At 37.8% G+C, this 17,090-nt stretch overlaps 1 protein-coding gene across 1 annotated transcript in view; it reads left to right on the top strand.

Moving 5' to 3' along the window:
- The window catches only part of LOC136245248 (uncharacterized), a 201,949-nt gene that overhangs the window by 98,472 nt on the left and 86,387 nt on the right, over positions 1–17,090 (top strand). Inside the window, exon 25 of the mRNA XM_066036736.1 lies at positions 12,488–12,623. Coding sequence (XP_065892808.1) covers positions 12,488–12,623 — 136 coding nt within the window. The remainder of the gene's footprint in view (positions 1–12,487; positions 12,624–17,090) is intronic.

Here is a 17,090-nt window from a genome sequence, read left to right as displayed (position 1 = left end):
AATAATTATATGAAGTCATGACTGTCATGTGCATTCGTCAATATTTGACAGTAAGTGAATTAATTCACTAAATTTCCCCCATCAAGTTATTACATTGTGCAGTATATGGCTCCACAAATATTCTTTAGTACATAAACTGACCTGGGAATCCAAGAATACTCTCACAACATATCAGTTCATGTTAACTTTAGGCCACCACTCAGGAATTCCTGGGTAGAACCCTACCCCAGTAGGCAATAAATCACCACCCAAAGTGTAAACATCAACATAAGGAGACACCTGTCAAACAATAAGCAAGCACCATATATAATGTACAACAAGACTTCCTTGTTACATGGAATGCACACTGGCATCATAAGTCCAAGTTCATACACTGTACGTCATTTTAAGTACTGGGTAATTTTCAAGTAATGCTGGATCCTCGTGGCTTGGTCTACAAGTGACCCTTCACATGACAGGCGGGCACTCAATATGTTGCAGTTTCCCCTGACCACTCAATGATCTGGAAAACAACAAGTCAGTACTAAATGATTGTTATAGAGCAAAAAAGTGAGGTAACTGGTTGGTAACCCATCTTTACTCACGTGTCTGGCAGAGCACACCCAAACATTGCCACATTAGTATTCCATAGTACAATTACGTACCTAAAATTTTTCACCAGCAGATGTGTGACGTCCTCATCCATGGCTTGATCCCACTCAGTGATCTGGAAAACAAGTGAACATAAAATAGAATGCTTATTTAGCACACATCTAACATTCTTCACTTTCCAATATCTGAAGTAATGGCCCAGATTTAAACACAACACACATTGGCCACCCCAACAACATGCACAACATATTAGGACCAATTAGTGGTTTTCTGTAAAAGGAATGTCCAATGGCTTAAAAAGGGTATTTAAATACACAAAACTGACCTGGAAAATTAGGATACTAAGACACTATCAGTTATAACATGTACCACTGAGTAATCCCAGGTCACAAACAATGACCACACATGCACCACTGCTCTTTAAGTACACCTCGAGGATTTAACCTACGATGGCCTCAAAAACAATAAAAGGTGGACCAGCCTGTATAAATAGGTGGGCATTAAGTACAATCTGATTCTGAATACTAAACTGGCCTCCTCAATCATAACACTTGAACTGAGGACACTTGATTATCCTGGTTACTCCCAGGTCTGCCACACTTCAACTGCTTTCAGGTGAACTGGATAATACAAATAGGTGAGAATAAATTGACCTGGAAATACTATACTTTCTGGTCATAGTTTACGTGCCACTTGACCGCACAATGATCACCGGTCACACAGAGTACAGTTTAACTACCGGATATAGTGAAGACGTAACTGACTTGCAGGACCAATACCTGATCTAAAGGTACAGGTGGTTTCATTGTGGATCCTTCCTTTAATATGTCTAAACCATAAAATAAGTGATCAACAGTGTAACAATATTATTTCTGTAGTAATAAACAAAATAGTTTTCACTTTTAATACACTGCCACCTGAAAGCCAATATGTTTTATTCGTACCACACATCCACTTACTTAAAACATGTTTTTTTTTTCAATTGTTATTTTATCAGGGAGGCGCATCAGCTAAAGCTGTTCTTCAGCTACGCCCTGCACACAACATATAAACACACACATATACAATAATTACTTATGTACAAACTAACATCACTGAAATGTTCCTAATAACTATTTCAAAATTGAGTAAATGTTGTTGAGTCATATAAGGCTGTTGGCAAAGCATTCCATAATGTAGTTCCACGATAGTAGAAACTGTGTTTCCCATAATCTTTTCCACTGAGAAAACCACCTTCCGTAGGTAGAGATGGTGCCTATAACATGGCGCCTATAACATGGTGTCATGATAGCCATCTGACAAGTCTGGTTACCTCCCAACACAGCTGAATAAACTGATGTGTACTTGCTCCATCACTCTGTGATACTCAAGGTGCAGACCTTTCACCATGAGACTCAAGTTATTAGGCTTTTTCTCAAGATCTCTCGGTCAGGAATAAATTTCTCAAGGTCACGCTCTGGATCTCACAGTTTCTCAAGGTTTTTCATCAGGAAACAAAACTGAAACCCACAATCAACAGTATTTCATTGATATTTTTGTCAAGTGCCTGTATTTTCATCAAGGTGGCCACTTGGTTACCATATAGCCTAAATATTTCGTGGGTGGGGGGGGGGGTTATTTTTCAAGGTTTTTGCGGTTGACAGCAAAAATTTTATCCTTGAAAAATTTAGACTCTCGAAATATTTAGGCTATACGGTAATGGACTTTATCCATAATGACATCAGGAAACAAAACAGTTTCAGTTTTGTTTCTGAAGTATCTCATTACCTGCATGGAGCACAAGATGGACACATTATTTTGGGGACTAATGTACTGGCGCCTATGGAGAAATTGTTTTGATCCATCATATTTCACTCGTGAAGCAAGATACCGACCAGTTGCCAACAGGTATAAAATAACAAAAGCCATTGCAAATGAGTGTTATCTTGAAAATTTTCCAGCATGTGATACAAATCGTTCATTCTGTTGTCTTGTAACCATACCTGTGGTTTAGAGGTTCACATCTCCTTCAATTCCCTGGCTGAAATATGATTGATCAAAACAATTTCTCCACAGGCACCTGTACATTAGTTTCCCAAACAATGTGGCTATCTTGTGCTTGTGATGTCATTGTGGATAAAGTCCATTGGTACGCTTTGTTAGGCACTTATAAATGTCTGAAGCGCTTATATTGCTCCAAATAGTGAACACTCAACTTGCAACATGTGATGCTGTTTTTAAAAATGGAGAATATATGTGAAACTTGGGATCAGGAAGAAAGAAAGTAGAATGATGACTCACAGTCACTCTATGGAGCAGCTTTTGATTTTATTCTTCAATGAATAAGTGGATGAAGATGCTATAGACTGATGGCCTGAGATGATCTCACATAATGAGCACTCAAGTGATTTCAGAGAAGGCTCAGAAGCTTGTATGAAATTATGTTTTTATTACAATTAACTACACTTTGGTAGCATAGGTGGATCATGAGCTGCAGCAAACAGCAGCATGCATTCATGTAGATAGATAGGTCATGCATTTTCAATCATTTCCTTTTAAAATGAATGTGCATGTATAAGCCTATTCTATGACGGAGGGCTTAATGTCTGCTGCATGGATATTGACTGCTAGGATCCTCAAGGTTGACTCAAGTTCCAAGTTGAGAGGTCTGGAGGTAGTACTTTGCCAACTGATGTGACAACCAAGAGAACGTGTGCTGGCCTTGGCAGTTAATTCATGAGTAGAGTTGATCAAGATTTACCTGAAGGAGATAATTGTCATTTAGTCCAAGGCGAGGTCCAATCTTCAGTACCAAGGTGCTGCAAGGCTCTTATCTTATAGTTTTTGCAATGAAGATCGAATTGTTTACTCCCTATGAAGCTTTGGTTCAGTGGTCACACTGCTCATACATGCTCCCATCATTATGTTACTATGTTGCCATATATTTGCTGAATGGAAATTCACAACATTTTTGTTCTCTTTGATCTCGTTTTTGATGTCAATCCGGCAGTATCAGTCTTCGTGTCATCTAGCTTCCAAGGCCCAGTGTTGGCCATAGGTAGATTACCACTTCATACATCAATTTAAGACACAGCACTCTGGTCTGAGTAAGTCAGTGATATGGATAGAACTTGCTTATCTTAGAGAATCCGATATCAAGACTCATGGTAGTGAGGTGCGCAGCCAAGAAACTACAAAGCACATGCCCAATTAAAAGACGCGCAGCCACTACTGTGAGTTATTTACGCGTAGGGACAGTTTTGCAATATTAGCACGGATTATGCAACATCTCTCAATAGGTTTGTATTGCATTACATAATAAAAAATCTTTTTCGTAGTAGTAGTAGTTTTCTTGCGACCGGTATTAAAACGCGTATTTAGACATATTTCACTTTATTTCTCAACCTTATGTTACACCTAGTGTCACCTTATACCAGTCAACTTACCCATGTTTGTACAGTCCATCTAGCACTGACATTATCTAATCCTGGTTTATTCATACGTATATTTTCTTCGATCAAACCTCTAATCACTACAATAACTTTTAAAGACACAATGTGGACACAAACCCTAATATCTGAAAAACAAGTTGTAAAAGCGTGTAAAACCATAAGTTCCCTAGGGAAGGCGTTTTAAGCAGAAATCTTTTAAACTCCATTTAGTGCCACGCCTCATGCATGCATTGATAATTGGTAGGCGTCTTATAAACAGGTGTGAAAGCGTCAAGAACATAGCGTCACTAGAGAAGGTGCTCCAAGCATAATTCTTGTTGCCGCATGGTGTATTAAGATAACTTGTGTGTTCTGGTGGTGCTCAAACCAGCTTGTTACATAGCATTAGTTTACCCACCCTAACAGCAAGTAGTCACTCCAATTGTAGCTTTTATCATGCATGTCACTTAATTAATACACATGTTACATAACAAAATAAATCAGATTAATTATTTGTGACATTAACAATAAAATTCTGACAATAAATTGGGATAGTTAGTCCCATCACAACTGTACGCCTCATCCTGGAAATTCAGAAGATTATAATCAACTGAGATATAATGCCAAGATCTTACCAGGCCTCATCGTCCACGTACACTTGACAATTGAGAACTAAAGAACACACATAACATTATAATAATTCCTCTGTCTATACAAACTTACTCCCCCAAACCTTGATCTTAGTTACCAAGTTACTTATGTACCGAGAGAACCGCATGCTATGACCAAGTACCCTGTACCTGTAAAATTGACAGGCAGGCATTAAATACAATACAGCTAAAAATCTGTCAGTTTTTACGCAAATGACAGATTTGGGGATCTGATCACACCCTTGAGGTAATATAAAAATTTCTTAGTATACACAGACTGACCTGAAGATCCACAACGTCCTTGATGTTACTACAGTCCACGTGCATTTGACAATTGAGAACTAAAGAACACACATAACATTATAAAATTCCTTTGTCTACTTACCCCAAAACCTTGATATTAGTTTCCAAGTTTAGAGCTCTAGCCAAGTTATGTATGTACCACTGCTAGTGAGAGAACCACATGCTATGACCAAGTACCCTGTACCTGTAAAATTGACAGGCAGGCATTGAATACAATACAGCTAAAAATCTGTCACTATTTGCACAAATGACAGATTTGGGGATCTGAAGATTCATCGCACCCTTGAGGTAATACAAAAATTTCCTAGTATACACAGACTGACCTGAAGATCCACAAAGTCCTTGATATTACTACAGTCCAAGTACACTTGGCAATTGAGAACTAAAGAACACATGTACACATAACATTATACAATTCCTTTGTCTACTTACCCCTCAAACCTTGATCTTAGTTACCAAGTTATGTATGTGCCACTGCTAGTGAGAGAACCGCATGCTATGACCAAGTACGTACCATGTACCTGTAAAATCGACAGGTGGACATTAAATACAATACGGCTGAAAATTCATCACACCCTTGAGGTAATACAAAATTTGAGGACCTGAAAATTCATCACACCCTTGAGGTAATACGTTTGAAGATTCACAAGTTGGTCCAACAGTGATCTTACTACACAGTGTCCTGATTAGACAGGTTTCACTGTACATAAATTTAGTTATTTAGACCAGTATGCAATTTGAATGAGTATTTTTTTGTACAAGGGTCATGTACATTACCTCACCTACAGTTCCGGGACTTCTAAATTGGCACTACAGTACTAGTGACAATACTGAAAGCTGTTTGGTCTGTATGAATACACCTTGTTGACAATCCATCCATGAGATAATTTCAAGCCAGATAATATTGGTATTTGCTGCTACTCAAATTGGTACCATCACAGAAGTTTTCAGATTGGTCTCAGTGAATTTGCACTAGTCAAACTAGTGCAGATGTCTGACAGTCTAAAAACCAATCACATACGTACACGCGGTTAATCAGTGTGAATAGATGTGGCACTTCATATGCTAGCCTCATTTTTTCACTCCTCCTTTCGTTACTGAACCTCCACTCCTCGTTTCGTTACTGAACCTCCACTCATCAGTCTTTTCATTACTGAACCTCCATGAAGAGCTGAGTACATCAGTATTCTCGTGACTCTTTAATATCCATTTGGCTTCTTCAAGCGGTGCACGTATTTTATTTTCAAATCAGCTAAAGTATGCCTCACCACTCCATTACAGTATAACAAATATTTAGTAATATTCAGTCCTCTCAAGACATGGACTGCCATCAATAACCGCGTATCACATGTGTGCACTTGCAGGGCTGGAGGAGGGGAAATTGAGTTGGTCAGGCCATTGACCATAATTAATGTTGAAATTGCTACTATATACATGCCAATGAGAGAGGAGCTGTTGCACAGTGTGCGAAGTGCAAAGCACGAGCATTCTAGGGGGTCTGGGGGCATGCTGCCACAGGAAATTTTTGAAAATTAGACACTCAGATATGCAATTTTAGTGATATTTCACTGCTAGCTAGCTATATCATAGAGAATATACTATCTATGGCAATATAAATATGCTCAAGCCTATCTGTTGTTCTTCAGACTTTCTATACTATGTATAATTGTAGACCTGACATCAGTAGCTACAGGGGACACAGCATGAAACTTGCTGTATGGTTCATTTATAGTTATAGCTAGCAATTAGAAGTTTAAGGGGGTCTGGGGGTTGCACCCCCAGGAGCTGCAGAATTTTTGCAATTTAAAATTGAAAATGCCTTAAAATTTAAAATTGATGCTAAATTTTAAAGTAAAACTAGCTGTCAACTTGCAACTTTCCCCCCAAATTTCACAGGGAACCCATGTAGCATGGCCCCCTTTAGCTAGGATATAATTACTATACAGTGAATTCACACAGCTACAATAAAAAGCTACACAGCTACAAAAATACAGTACTGATACTACTACACTGGTTTGTATGAAGTGAACGGATTATCACGTAAATATACTGGTGGACAGTCATGAGACCAATCAGTATTCGAAAATGGCGCGATGTGGGTGAGACTCAGTATCTCGACAGGACGAGTGGGTAGTTGAAGAAGAGTGATTTCTACTCAACATCTCATCCAGATGGCCACCATGTAATGTATGGGTGTACAGCTTCTTGCCGCGGAATGAGTCATCTGGTTTGTCACTGCCAGCCCTTCGCCCAGTAAAAGAAGCCAAGAGAGACAAGCCAAGGAATGCTAATGATTATTTTATGAAGATTGAATTGTGATATAAGTGTACTGGTTTAGAACCAAAGAAGACACCTGCCTTACACTCTTAATAATTATACTTCATCCTATAAAACTAGACTATTAAAGTTGTCGATGCTTCCCCTCATGTTTACTTATGAACTAAATGACTTATTATTTTTTATTAAATCCATCAAGAATCCATCTTTACACTTTGACATCTCCAAGTGGGTCCATTTTAACAGCAACAGTTCTACAAGATCATCAACCCATTCCAAGCTAGTTCATAATTATACGAAATATAGCACCTCCCGCCACTTTTATTTTAACCGTTTACCATGTTTATGGAATGTACTGCCACCTTTAAATCTAGATCTATCTATAGCAACACTAAAGAAACAGTTAAACAACATCTTCTGGGCCATTTTCACTTCAAACTTTGATGACAATAATTATTGTACTTATCATGTTGTATGTCCTTGTCATAGGTGTAGTTCCACCCCAATTACCCCTTTGTTAATTAATTAGTTTACTTGTAATTTTTAGTTGCTCCCTTGTAATCTTAACTTATAATTGGGTGCTGATAGCTCTTATCAGCACACCAGCTGCTGTATTTTATAGTCTAGTTTAGTTTTATACCAACCCCCAGTTTGTATCCATGTCTTTCAGCAGCAAAATCACAATAATAATAATAATAATAATACACGTGATAAATGCCAACTGTCAGCACACGTGATACTGTACGTAGAACCCACAATCATTTCTGTACGAATGATACGAGTGCTGTACTGTAAGGTAATTGGAGGTACTATACGTGTAGTTCTGTGCTTTAGTTAGGCTGGGAAACTAGGTAACTACTCGTGTCATGCATTTTCAATAACATCTGTAAAATGTACGTAGCTACATGTAGATATGATCGTCCAAAGATTGCATGAGAGTATAATGTAGTTCGAGCTGGTCAGCTAGTTGGTTCAACTCCAGATTATTGGTCCAGCTCAGGCCTGACCAACCGGACCGTCTCCTCCGGCCTTGACTTGAGAGGTGTTACAGGGACTTTCCAAGAGATTTCCCCTAAATAGGTCACGTTATCATTGTCAGTCGAGTGGAACTTGTTCTTGGTTATGGCTCTACAATGTGGTACTCGTACTTTAATGTATTTTAGTGTTTAATAATATTATACTTCCCTCTCAAGACATGGACTGCCATCAATAATAATAATAATATAAATCGCATATCAAGTATAATCACTTCACTTCAAATGTTACTGTGCAGGGACTTTCCAAGGGATATCCCCTAAATGGGTCATGTGATAAAATTGTCAGCCAGGTGGAGCTTATTTATTTCCATTAATGCACCATGGAGCTTGTGTTGTGGCTTTCATTAATCAATCATTATGCACATACCATTGTGCAACAAACTTTGTAACAAATTGCTGGAACGTGCTTCATGGTTTGCTGTTATGAGCTTGTGTTGTGGCTTTCAACTTTTGTAACAGATTGCTTAAATGTGGTTTGTGGTTGCTAATGATTGCGTATATGAGTTGGGGTTGTTCCACACAGCTTGTACAATATTCAGATGTCTGCATGGGAACTAGTCTGGCGCCGCCCGCCCCTTCGCAAAAAGTAAGGGTCTGGTGAAATACAAATACCTAATCATTTCAAAAGGAATTCAATTAGACAGCGTACGTAATGCTTGTTACGTCAGATGATTGCACTTCAATTCGAACAAAAGCGTGTTGCCAAGGCGATTTCTGTATGAACGTCATTGGCATGCACTAATTGGCTAGCGCTGAATCTGGGCACTAGAAATGATTTAGTATCTGTATTTCACCAGACCCTTACTTTATGCGAAGGGGCGGGCGGCGCCAGACTACATGGGAACACAAAATTAAGTGAGACTTGTAAAAGAAAAAGCAGGCACTCAACTTAACCTTAAATTAAACACACATGCAACTAACCTGGAACATCGGTCGCAACACCAAAGACACTTGCTTGGATATCCTCATGGCTTAACTATGGAGTGACATGTGTAATTAATTGGCAATAAACAGAATCTACAACACAATTTTCTTTTCTGCAAGAACTTTTTAGGGGAACTACCATCTCACCTACAAGAGCATTTCACAAGAGATGTGATATTAACTTGAGTACAACTAATATGTGGTGTATGTTTGTGAACATGTGTGTATAGTGCTTGCACATTTTCTGTGCATCTTGTGCTTGTATATGATGTAAACGTGTGTTTGTATGTAGTGAAATAAAAATAATAGTATGATGTTTGTGATTTCTTTCATGACCTTTAGCAAAGCATCTAGCTCTACAAGTGGTAAACCAAGTGGATAGGTTGTCCTCAGGACACTATGGCAGTGGCCATAGCAGGTTTTACTCATTGATAAGTACAGAATGATTGATATACTCCAATAGAACAGTCAAGCAATAAATACTCTAATAGAACACCCAGACAATAAAATACTCTAATAGAACAGTCATTGAACAATATGGCTAAACATTTACATCTCTGTCTGAAAACACTCCCAGATCCCAGATGCAATCTCACAGTTGCTATTTCAAGATGGTGGCATTCCCCAAGATCACCTAGAAAAGCATGCTTTGCAAATAAGTGCTTTACACACATCTTTGGTAACCCTGACTATAGCCATTACTTGGCATGGCCACTAATTTCCACTGCCCTTGTCCTAATAAAAAATTAACAGCTACTGTAGGAATGTATGTTATATGCTCACCACCTATCAGCAGATTTCTGTTTGGTTGCAACACCTCTACAAGGCAGAATTCATCATACACCCCCCATGGCTTGAACATTGGGTCTGTAAATTATATAACTGACAAAAATTAGTGATATCCCCCCCCCAAAAAAATGTAAAAAAAGGCACATCCAAGAAACTACAAGTATCTGTAACCCCATGTAAAAACAGATACGCTGAAGAAAAACACTCCATGAAATTAATGGGTAACTGAAAGAGCTGATATCTAGAGCAGCCAAGAATCAATAATATTACTACAACTGACTATGATTACCAAAGAATACCTTGGCTGTAGAACAGGTAAATAAAAGTAACTGGCAACCAAAACAGCTGATATCTGAAGCGGCCAAGAATAAAAGTTAAGTTGATACAACTTACTACAATTATTAATTTGCAACATTGAATCTTAATCATTCAACTGGGTTCTATACATTCACCCTTGTTACATCCTAAATTAATTCTTTGTAACTGTAATTGGCTGGTGATTTGGCTGCCTTTTTTTCTTTACTCTGACTATTGAAAAAGGCGGCCAAATTACCAGCCAATTAGAGTTACAAAGAATTAATTTAGGATGTAGCATGGGTGAATGTATAGAACACAGTTGAATGGTTAAGATTCAATGTTGCAAGTTAATAATTGTAGTAAGTTGTATCAACTTAACTTTTATTCTTGGCCGCTTCAGATATCAGCTGTTTTGGTTGCCAGTTACTTTTATTTGCCTGTTTTACAGCCAAGGTACTGTATTCTTTGGTAGTTATAGTCAGTTGTAGTAACATTATTGATTCTTGGCCGCTCTAGATATCAGCTCTTTCAGTTACCCATTAATTTCATGGAGTGTTTTTCTACAGCTTATCTGTTTTTACATGGGGTTACAGTTACTTGTAGTTTCTTGGACGCGCCTTTTTTTACAGCAAAGGTGTTTTTTTGGGGGGGGGATCTTGTATATCAGTACCAAAATGGTGATAATTGATTGGATTAGCTGTTGACCAGAAAATTAATAATATAACTATGCATACGTTATATAATATTATGAGCAATCCTATGGATATTATTTTTCCTGCAGGTGGTAAGTAGCTAGCTTCAACTATATAGTGTTGCTGCATGGCACTTCACATTAAACCGATGGATATCATGAAGCAAAATGTCCAAAGAGTCAGTAATACCCTTAGAAAACAGCATAAAGTTGGTGACTGTCTTATAATTATTAGTAAAATAATATGCCATATAGTTCATTAGGTATGTATAGCTGTATACAGTGCAGTGGTCCTTCACTTGCCTATATTCATATATTCAAAATTTAATAGTTATGGCATGTACTACATACAATGATATTAGCTACAGTGTAGCTACACTTTATTATACAGTAGCTAGCTAACACCGTTATTTAATTGCATTTCAGTGAATTTGGGCAATGAAATCCATGCAAAACATTTTCGCTGTAAGAAAAGGCATGTCCAAGAACTATAATTTACTGTAACAATAACTGCAATTAAAAGATCTGATATCTGGTGTGGCCAAGAATAAATGCCAGTACAGTAAATGCTACTAATAATGAATGGTAGATGGAAGACCAAATAATTATGCATACTGACTCATGTTCTACATTTTAGTCTTGCTGCTTCCCAATTGACACCTTTAACTCTCAATTGACTAGTCTTTTGGCCGCCTTTTTGTCTTCACTATATATTAAAAAGGCAGCCAAAAGACTAGTCAATTAGTGTTACAGGTATTAATTGGGAAGCAGCAACACCGAAATGTAGAACACGAGTCAGTATGCATAATTCTCTTGTCTTCCATCTACTATTCATTATTAGTAGCATTTATTGTATCAGCATTCATTCTTGGCTGCACCAGATGTCAGATCTTTTAATTACAGTTATTGTTACAGTAACTTGTAGTTCTTCGGCGTGCCTTTTGTTACAGCAAAGATGTTTTTGCACAGATTTTACATAGTATATGCTACATCAAGAAGGTAAAATCTGAGTGTTGTGAATAATAGCTACTTGAACAAATTTAATAAATTTTTCAACTTAAACAGTACAATATTTTGTATACTAGAGAAAGCAATAAAGGACAAGTAAAAACTTAAGTAAATGTAAATGTTTGTGGTATGTAAGCCATACAGCTAAAGCTACTATGGCATAAATAACAAACAAAAAAATAACACCTCAGAAAAGTAGCATCATGATGCAACTTTCATAATTATATGATAAACAACTATGACAGTAATATCAAAACTGACATCTAAGAAATGGATGCTAATGCTATATACATAGAATGCATCAGTTTTAAAACCTTTGTACAGTGGTCTAACTGTTTAACCACATTAAAACCTTGTATAGTAAACTATATTTAAATGCCACAACATAACCAGCTACAGTGCTTTGAGAATGTTTGTTACCATAATGAGGTTTACATGCATGTGTACATAGATCGTAGAGTACTTATATCTTATAAATTTATGTGTATGTAGAATAATATTCTTTTGTAGCAATCAAACCAGAGGAGGTTGGTCCAGTGAGGGTATAATACAAGATGATGATCCTGGTCCACCCGCAGTAATATGTAATAGCACTCACCTGACTAGTTTTGCCTTACTAGTCACAGAAATTAATGTGACAGATGAGGCGAGTGTTTCCATTGTTGTAAAAGTTAGATTAAGTGTGATGTATAGATTGAACTACATAGTAATGACCGCTTCACTTTTTAAACCAGGCGTGCCCACAGCTGGCTGAAGGCTGGTTGTGGGTGCTCGCCTGGTTTACTGAAATTGTTTTTGTAAAAGTGTGTGTGTGTGTACCTATGTACTTATTTACATATCTACCTATCTATGTTTGTCCGTATGCACCCACATGAGCAAAATCAGTATTTGGTAAAAGCAGCTTTTACATGTAAGAAGTAAAAGTGAAATGAAGTCTGTATTAACTTATGCACTGGTAAACTTTGCTCTGAGGTGGTTTCTATTCGGTGGTCTGAAATATGGGTGTAGTGACATTCCTCAGACTCTGTGAATTACCTTCCCTTCAGGTTTTACAGGCATTTAACAATTGAGAAATGACAGTGCAGGCCTCGTAGACTACCAGGAATTTGGTGGAAAGGGGGCATATCCCCCAACATACACGAACGAAAATGAAGAGCAGCTTTGAGGCTTTGTCGAGAGAATTTGTGGGAAAAAACACTATAGTCAAACTATAAAACAGTTTAGAATATACTTCTGTGCATAATATGTTGTTAAAGGCAGTTTGTTTAACAAGCGCTTCCTTAGCAGTACATAGCAATGTAATTGAAGAATTACGAAAAATTCATGAATTATGAAACCTGAGAATTACAATAAAGTAATTTGCATTATTGCACAACATAGTAAAATAGTAATACATAGTTGGTTAATTCCAGATGAGTTAGCTAGCTACATGGTGCCTGGTTTTTAGAAGTAGCACAACATCAACCTGTTTAGTAATTGATATTAGGTGGGATGCATGTTAGGACACAAACATTAAGAGTGGTGCCATTCTTTCTTGTATGTGCTGGTTCACCAGTCATAACTATGTTACAAAAAGAAAATAAACAAAAAAGAAAACAAACAAATAAAAGGAAAAATTAGGAATTTTAAGGATCATTATACAGTATCATACAGTACGATAGTAACTGTATAGTAGGGACCACAAAGGAGTAGGCATGGCCCACGAAATAATACACCCAAAAATCAGCCTCAATTTTCCCTTACGACAATGAGGCAGTATTGGTGAGGTAAAACTAAGCCCAAACAAGCTTTCAGATCAACCCGAAACACTTTCAACAAGTTGCTACGGAATTTTAAATTTTTTTATTCAATGGAATTTTCTACTGACTGACTGAGTAAGTAACTGATTGACTGATGCCTTCAGACAAGCGTAACTCGATAACGGCTAAGGCTACAGGCTTGATTTCTTCACTGTTCGACGTCGCTTCAGCCCGACAGGTGCCTTTTGGCATACCGCAGTATGTAAAATGCATTCTTCATGGACTTACCAGTGTCCTCCTTTGTGTCCCATTCATCTTTGCTGACAGGGAAAGGTGTCGATTTGGCACGAGCACGTGATGGCTTCCCTTCGAAATGAAAATCGTCTGTATTTTTCATCGTGGCTATTTTGATATGCAGAGGTGCTTTTCAAACAGTTCTTGATTCGTACTGCTATGTAACAGGTTGACCATAGCCTACAGCGAAGCGTATTGGATATTTCACTTTTCAGATGATAATAGTGGTAAACTATGATGATCATAACACACGTGCATACTGAAAACTACAACATACTATATACTACTTATTACCTAACTATATACTTATTACTACCTATACGTACTTAACTAATGTCAAAGTCAGGAAATTCGTCCTCAGCAGTAAGCGAATACTGGCGGAGTATCATTTTTGCATTGTAGCTACCAGACGATAATTAATATGATTGGGGCACGCGGCACGGTTTCTTTCTTTTGGTATGCGTGGATTGTAGAGGTGTTTTTCGAACAGTTCTTGATTCGAAATGCTGTGTAACGGGTCGAACATAGCTGACAACGAAGTGTAATGAATACTTCACTTTTCACACGATAATTGATATAGCTGGGGCGCGCGGTGCCTTTTCAGATGCGGTATGTGCGGGTTCACCAGTCATAACAAAATTATTTACAAAAAAGTTAACAAACAAGTACATGAAAAAATTGGAATTTTCAACTAGAGTAGGGACCTAGCACATCAATAAAAGTACTGAAACAAGTTGGAGTAGTCCATGATATTAAATCACTGTAAAACAATAAGAAGTGTTAGCATAAGCAATCAATTACCGACACCCTTATTACCACGGAACGTACCTTCCACTGTAAACATTCCTCAGGCACAAAGTTTGGCAGAGGTATTCCCCTAGATATCGTCCTTCTGTGCCTTAAGTTTGATGTCAATAGCTTCTTTCCCTGACCAGTAACAGACGAAAAGGTGTGGAGTGGAAATAACCGATTACCGGAACCATAACTCGTTTACCGGAACTAACATACGCTTGCGTGTTTCAATTACCGGAACAATATCTAACCACCAACAAAAGGTTATTCCTAAAGCCATCAAAATTTTGACAAAAATCCCACATAATTGTGAGTGCTTAACAGACATCCATGCAAAATTTTGGAACGTCAGAATGCGTATTGTAGGATCGAGTTACGATTTTTTTAGTAAAAATGTATGCACAAGTTGCTTGATAATTGAACACACAATGATCATTTAACAGTTCTACAGTAATAAATAGTAGAACAACAAGCTCCCAACCAATTCTAGATCCTTCGCCGTGCACTGTTCTGATTTCTTGGTTTCAGATGTTTTGTAGGGCTATATAGCATGGTGGCATACTTCACTTCCAGTGATGAAATTGAGTACCCACGCTTCTTAACAGTTGGCTTGATGGTAGTACGCTATTCTGGACTATATTCTCACCAACCTCTGCCTTCACCACAGCCGCCATGTCATCTATGAGCATGCCAGTTCAACTGCCATGTTCGATGGTAGCCGTATCATGTTTATTCATGGAAGTTTCATCAAGTCCTGGCCTTGACTATGGCTTGCCTTGTTTCTTTTATTGTTTGGTGACTAACGTCGAAGCTGAGATCAACAGTAGAGGGGTCTACTCTCTCAAAGTGATGGAGAACAAATACCATTGATGGTGCAGGGTAAACTCACATCCAAATACAACTCCAAACCTTCAGTATAGAAGTCAAACAAACTGTAAACCTTTGTCCAATCCTTTATCAGTAGAATTATAACCCTCAACAAACATAAAACAATCTTTGTCAACCATTCCACTTCTTTGTACCATGGAATTCCACTGTTTTTATTGGTAAAACGTCTGTCCGATAATTGAAGCATGCGTTTCCGGTAATTGAGTCAATCCGATAAATGATTGCTTACGCCATATCCCTACTGTGCATTTCCGTTATGGTATCTTGAGCACAGTAGGGATATAACACTTCTTATTGTTTTACAGTAATTTAATATCATGGACTACTCCAACTTGTTTCAGTACTTTTTATCGATGTGCTATAGTCCCTATTCTAGTTGAAAATTCCAAATTTTTTCATGTACTTGTAATAGTAAGGATCATCAAGGTTTGGCCAAAAGTATCACCAGCCTCACAATACCTTCACTGCATCTTTGCAGTATTGGCTAGGTATATAGTAGGAGTGTAGGAATATGTTTAACTTATGGCCTACTACTAATATGTATTTGTCACACAGCATAATTCATATACAAGCACTGCCTGTATTTATTCCGTCTATGTTTTGGTGTTGATTTCTGCATAAAAAAGTAAGGCAGTTCTTTAACTATATACCTGTTTTCAGATAATCAACATACAATATGCTGCAAAATTAAAATTACATACCGTCAAGGAAAGCTGGTAGTGATGTATAAACAGGCATGTTTGTATGAAGGAACTGGAAAATGTGCTTTTCATCCATCTTAATATATTGTTATTAATATCGGTCAGTTAAGAGATTTATTTCACTGATATAAACAGTAAAATAAGCCACACAGCAAAATGACATTACAACGGGGTGTTAAATATCAAGACACACGGTAGTGTGTCGTGCGGCCCAAGAAGCCGGCGTGCCACCCGTGAGTATATTAACAGGAAGAAAGAAAACACAATTTCCACACCTATGTAACTCTGTGATCCCTTATCCGATTGGAACCAAATTTGCTAGAGAGGTGCCGGCCAGCAAGGGGAGTTCACACACCAAATTTGAAGAAAATCGCTCCAGCCATTTCCGAGATACGAGCGAACAAAATTTCGTTTTAATTTCTTCGTTTTTTTCTTCTTCTACTTCTTCATTTCGCACATTTCGCAAAATCCGCCATAAAACACGAATGTGTACTTGGATCGGGCTGACATTTGGCACACTTAAAGGGCTCATTAAGGCGGATATCTGTACCAACGTTGGTAGGAATCCGATGAACATTCACAGAGTTATGACTGATTATTTGCATAAAATAAGGTCGAAGGTCTGTCACGCCTACAGGGTAAACTCCTTTGAGGAATCAGTTGAAAATTGCTATGTAGATGGAGCAACTATCGTAGGAG

The sequence above is a fragment of the Dysidea avara genome, chromosome 15 (assembly GCF_963678975.1).
Source record: "Dysidea avara chromosome 15, odDysAvar1.4, whole genome shotgun sequence".
NCBI lineage: Eukaryota > Metazoa > Porifera > Demospongiae > Dictyoceratida > Dysideidae > Dysidea > Dysidea avara.
Note: the sequence above shows the minus strand (reverse complement) of the source record. Positions and strands in the feature narration are given on the sequence as shown.